Here is a 6,104-nt window from a genome sequence, read left to right on the forward strand (position 1 = left end):
TAATTATCCAAAGAATGTACTATTGGTTATGTGTTGGGACCCAATTATTAATTGGGTGATGTTTTGATATCGACAGATCGGGAATCTGTCATCCAGCAGCTGGGGTCGAGTCTGCAGGACTTCAGCAGTGTGGGGTTGAGTCTACGGGACTTCAGCAGTGCGAGGTGAGTTACCTTCCAGTAGCGGTGGGTCTACGGCCACAATGCTGTCCCATCAGTAGGAGTTGTATGATTAGATGATTGTCTATGTGATATTCATCTAGGTTGGCTACTACCGGATATGTTTATGTGCTAGTATGATATAATGCTATGTGCTAGTGATAGTAGGGGAGATAGTCCCCAGAGTACCGGTCGATAGGGCCGAAGGGGTAGTCATGCCCAGCCATGCTAGATAGATTATGTGATATGTGTTATGTGGTAGTAGTAGGGGGTGAAATAGTCCCCAGTATCCGGTCGAGACGACCAAAGGGGAGACCAGCACCCAGATATGGTAGTCAGTATCCAGTCGAGAGGACCGAAGGGGAGGCCATCACCCATATATGTTAGCCAGTATCCGGTCAAGATGACCGAAGGGGTAGGTCGGGCACCCAGATATGCCTGACAATATATGTATTTTATGTGATTGTATGGTATGTGGTATGATGGGGGAACTCACTAAGCTTCGTGCTTACAGTTTTCAGTTTTGGTTTCAGGTACTCGTTTTCAAAGGAAAGGAGCCGGCCTGATCGCAGCGCATCACATTATGTTTTCCGCACATGAGATCTTTAGGATTACACTCTGATATGGTTTTATGACAATATGTTTTGATTATTGACACTTGGATTTTGACATGAGATATTAATATGAATGTTTCTATACTGATGGTTTTATATAATAACTTAATTAAAACGAAATGTTTGGCCTTGAGTTTTGTGATGTTACAAGTTGTGGCTTCAATCTCGTGTTTTGTTTTTTTCTTGCTGCCTACGACAATTAATAACAAACACTTTTTTTATAATAATATAAGTAGATACATAAAAATGATCCCTAAAATTTTGGAGGCCATGGATCATCGTCCATGCTGCCCTACCCATTAATACGACCCTGGATGTGGGTAAAAACCATGTCTATGGAGTGGCTTCCAATAAAAAGAGATTAAATGAGTATCTTTGTTGTCATATATCATGTCCTTGAGACTATCCCAAATGGAGTCAGACGAAACACCTTTCTTCAAGGTCTGACAACTTATTTTGAGATAGTGTCATAAATCCAAACTTAAAAGAAGAAAATACTTTTGGGGCTGCTACAAATAAATAGGGAAAAAGTCGCTTATAGACAATTTTTTTTGGGGGAGGGGGGGTGGGGGTATTCCAAAATTTAGTCACAAAAACAAGAAATTCCGGCTATAGACATGCATTCTGCGGAGCACCCTCTACGGGCTCCACGAACAGACAAAATCTCCTCAAAATGGGGGTATTTTCGTAATTTCCCCTCCCCTCCTTGTAAAAAACAAGTCTCCTCTGTGGTCCCCATGTTTCCTCTTCGACTTCCATTCTCTGTTTGTGTCTCCGTGTCGGCTCAAAGGTTCGATTTTCCGGTGATATCGTCTTCAACCTCATCATTTTCCGACAACAACGAGTTCAACCACGTCATTTTCCGGTAACAACGACTTCAACCATGAATTTCCAGCGCCGATGGAGCGGAATTTCCCCAACATTTTCGCCAATGGATACGGCTCCCGGGTAATTTTCAAGTTCCCCTCTTTAGATTAATGTCGTATTGTTTAGATTTAAGATTAAAATGTTATGAAAATGCAATTGATAACCTGCAAACTTATATATATTTTCTATTCCAAACTCATATAATTTTCTTCTTAGACCGTATTTACTGCCACAGTTTCTTCCTGTAGACACTCTTCAAGATTGTAAACTCATAAAATGTTCTCAACATTTTATGGTACACTCTTGTCAACCGCTTCTGTTTGTTCGACCCATCCCTCAAACACCTCCAAATACAAATGCACAATCTCCTTTGTTTTAGACATTCCGTTTCTGAGTTGATGAACATCTGTTTCATCTACTATATTCATAACATGTCCATGAACCAAGTGTTGAAATGACAATGATATATTACTAATCAACATATTAGCCTTAGTTTTAACCAAAAACAATATTCGACAGTCAAAATTAGGCGGAACCAGTAAACCTAAGTTGTTAAACTTGCTCTAACGTAAGTGTTAATTCCATTACTCAACTGCCAAAAACCCCCGTACATAAAATAACAAAATTCATACTTTCTTTGAAAATAATTTCACCCCTACAACTGATGGATTTTTGAAAATAGATAAAAAAATCCTTTATATCACAAAAAAACCGTCACTAATACCCTTATAGCGTTCCATTCTACGGAGAGGTTAACGCCTCCGTGGAGCCCTCGTCACAACCTCCGCAGAGGATTTAATGAACGTGAAAAAAATCACTCCACGGAGGGTTTAATGTCTCCGCGGAGGGATCTTTACGGATAATATTTGGTCAGTCTATATAATACACATTTCTTTGATCCACAGATATTTCGGCATTCCGCGCAGCCCGTAGAGGGGTGCTCCGCGGAATGCATGTCTATAGCCGAAATTTCGTGTTTTTGTCACTAAATTTTGATATATCTCCCCAAAAACTGTCTTTAGGTGTCTTTTTCCCAAATAAATTCTTGTAAGTTAATTTTCTTATGATATTAAGCAAGGGCGAGCAAAAACCGAACCGATAAAAAAAACTCGGCCAAACTGCAACAAACCGAAACCGATGCAAAAACCGCGAATGTGTATTTAATTTTAGCAAAAACTGAAGTTATTTGTACGGTATGGTTTTTATCTAGAAACCGGTCCATCAAAACTGAACCGCGCCGCTAGTGTATTAACATTAAGTCACTCATTTATATTATATACAATTATACATGTTGTTTAAAAGACTAATAAATATTCCTATATTATATGTTGAATTTTACATACTTAGGTTTAACAATAAAGGATTCCAAAACTTTAAAAAGAAGCCACACAGGTATGTTTGTGAATCAGTAGGAGTTTCATAATGTGTTTATCATAATGTGTTTATGATTTTTTTTGTAGTGTTTTTATATGTTGGAAGTAGGTACTTTAAATGGAAATGTAAGACTAACCATCGGTTTTAGTATAGGGCATACAGTGGCTTGCGCAACTCTGATTTTTCCGGATGTAGTGCGGAATTTTTCGATTTTTTTTCTATTATTGTGTAATCTCTGACTTTCCCATACAACCCCTATTATGAAATCTTGCGTCCGTCATGAGTAATGGAACCAAAATGTATAAATCCTTTATCTTGGATGATGGTACTGGAAATATATAATGTCATTGTACTCTTTATTTTCCACTTAATATGCCAAAACAAAAGAAAGGTTATAGCTTTACCATACTTATTACTCTTTTCATTCCAAAATTATAGTCCATCTTTCCTTTTTAGTTTGTCTCAAAATAATAGTCTATTTTTAAAAATAAATAACATTTTTACCAAAATACTCTTCATTATTACTTATCAACTAAGCATTTAATTGAACATTAAATGCAAAGTAAGGACATAACTGTCATTTTATTATATAATGTTAATGGTAATTAATGTTTTTATTAATTTGTGTGTTTTTTGTCTGTGGACATTAATATTGAGACCGAAGGAGTATTTCAAACATCTTTTCAATTGTTTGTGTAACTACGTGGGCAGCAAGCCCGTTTGTCCAAATGGAATAGAAAAAATAAGTTTCGGACCTTGGGCTGAAAATGAAGTAACCAAAATTAAAAAAAAAAAAAAAAAAAAAAAACCGCACTCATGTTTGACTCATGTTAAAACCGACACCGAAACAATACAAACCGAAACCGCAATACCAAGCCACTCAAAAACCGTACCCAACGGATTTTAGAATGCAAAAACCGCACCTTGCGGTTTGCGGTTCGGTTTTGTCCTAAACCGCACCATGCTTACAAATACTTTAATTATTCTGATTAATTCTTTATTTAAATATACAAGTAATATGGTTCACAGATTTGTCCTAATCCTTTAAGTAAACTTGTTTAGTCAAAAACACTAGTAACATCCGAGTCTAAAGATCTGTCTAACACATTAATTAAAGACGACCACAATCATAATCTACATGCACACTCGGGTTGTGGAAGAGAAGAAACAGGAACACAATACAAATAAGCCTCTTTACAAGTGAAGAGGTTCCCATTACCATACCCGTGAGGTACGTCTGCAAAGATAATCGAACTACCCTCATTCTTCGTTCTTTTACATAGAGATTAAACGCTTCTTCCACATTGTCCAAACCCTTTTCAGCCATGTTCCTAGCCAACACCACCGCATCTTCTAACCCTGCTGAACCACCTTGCCCTAGAAACGGACCCATCACATGCATAGCGTCCCCAGCAACTGTCACTCTTCCTTTACAAAACGTCCCCCTTACCAAGTCCCATGGTGCACGATATCTTAAATGTGTAAAAGACAATGAATTTGCATCTGCTATTTCAATCATTTCTTTAATTTCTTCGGGAAAATCACCTAACAACTCCAAGGTTGATTGTCGTATTGCCTCTGGATCTTCCCAGATTCTTTCATCTATTATGATAATTGAAGAAAATCGAAATGAGCAAATGTAATTGAGGATTAAAAATGAAGCAAAGTTTACTTGGAAACATGTAACAAACCACCTCCGGGAACATTAGGTTGCGGACAAAACCAGTAGACCAAGTTATTATCAATTGGAACTCTTCCGACAAGATTGTTGTCTTTTGTGATACGATAAAGCTCATACTCAAACGAATGACCATTTGGGTAGTTTGATAAACCTCTAACGCTACGTAAGGGGAACATCTTGGTAGGCTTGAGATTAAGGAATTCAGCAACGATGGATTTGGCTCCATCGCAACCAATTACAGCCTACAAATACGAAAAAGTATTGTCATTCTTACTGAATCAATAAAATTGCCATTAAAACAAATCAATTGTAGTTCTTGTACTCAATAAAGTTAACACCTTAGCGATAATGGTGCTTCCATCAATGAAACGAAGAATCGGTCTTGTAGTTTTCGGGTCCAATTTTATGGATTCAAGCTCGCATCCAAACTTGACAGTGGCCGGTGGAAGTGCAGCATATAGAGCGTCTAGAAGATCCTTCCTTTTCAAGGAACGACTTTCGCCTTTCCTAACAAACGATAAAAATTGCATGCCATAAAAATGAACAAAATGATTTAAACCAAGATTGAGTAACATACATCGGCATTACTTGTTGCTTCATCCCATCAAGTAACACCATTCGTTCCCTGGGCATGGCCGAGAATATTAGAGTATGACAATAAGATCAGTTATGAACATGATATTTGAGGTAGAGAATCATTAGAAACACCTACAAATATACAATTGGTTGAATTTATCTTACGAATTGATTATAGAATATTAGCTCGATTTGGTTTTGTTGAAAGAGAGAAAAATACGAGATACCTAAGAATAGGGAAACCGGTGCGGCGGAGAACGTCGGCGACGCCAAGCTGATCCAGAGCACGCCAGCCATTTCGGAGGATTCCGATTGCTGTTCCGGTGGTGTTCCTTAAATTTTCTGATCTCTCGAATACTAAACTCTTAATTCCCTTCTTGTGAAGAGCGAGGGCTGTCGCTAATCCACAAATCCCCGCTCCGATTATAATCACCAAATTACTATCCATCCCCACTTCTCCCATCTCCTACTTCTCTTTTCTAAAAGGTGTTATCCCCAAAAGTTTGCAAACTTCTATAAACATTTTCTTTTTAATTTTTTTTGTTTTATAAATAGTTCAATTTGGCATTGGTCCACAATGATTGATATATATATATATATATATATATATATATATATATATATATATATATATATATATATATAATATATATATATATATATATATATATATATATATATATATATATATATATATATATATATATACTAGAAATGTTTTCGGCCCGTGCTTAGCACGACCCAACAATATAGTTGAAGGTAATCTTCTCGATTACATCAAAAGCTCTCTCATAAGGATACATCTTGATCTTCATAACAAAGGGGTTGTTAAAA

At 36.9% G+C, this 6,104-nt stretch overlaps 1 protein-coding gene across 2 annotated transcripts; it reads right to left on the reverse strand.

Moving 5' to 3' along the window:
- Positions 1 to 4,043: 4,043 nt before the first annotated feature.
- LOC145080121 (monooxygenase 1-like) lies at positions 4,044 to 5,788 on the reverse strand. 2 transcript variants are annotated; one of them, XM_079023150.1, is made up of 5 exons: positions 5,498 to 5,788; positions 5,272 to 5,319; positions 5,033 to 5,201; positions 4,705 to 4,936; positions 4,044 to 4,615 (listed from the first exon to the last, which is right to left on the reverse strand). In XM_079023150.1, the coding sequence occupies exons 1-5, from the start codon at positions 5,731 to 5,733 to the stop codon at positions 4,125 to 4,127; spliced, it is 1,176 nt and encodes a 391-aa protein (XP_078879276.1). In that variant the 5' UTR covers positions 5,734 to 5,788; the 3' UTR covers positions 4,044 to 4,124. The 2 variants fall into 2 exon arrangements, with proteins under 2 accessions (XP_078879276.1, XP_078879277.1); XM_079023151.1 differs by having other exon boundaries at positions 4,708 to 4,936; positions 5,498 to 5,786.
- Between the last annotated feature and the right edge of the window lie 316 nt (positions 5,789 to 6,104).

This window comes from Lactuca serriola, chromosome 1 (assembly GCF_051521515.1).
Source record: "Lactuca serriola cultivar US96UC23 chromosome 1, Lser_US96UC23_V15, whole genome shotgun sequence".
Lineage (NCBI taxonomy): Eukaryota > Viridiplantae > Streptophyta > Magnoliopsida > Asterales > Asteraceae > Lactuca > Lactuca serriola.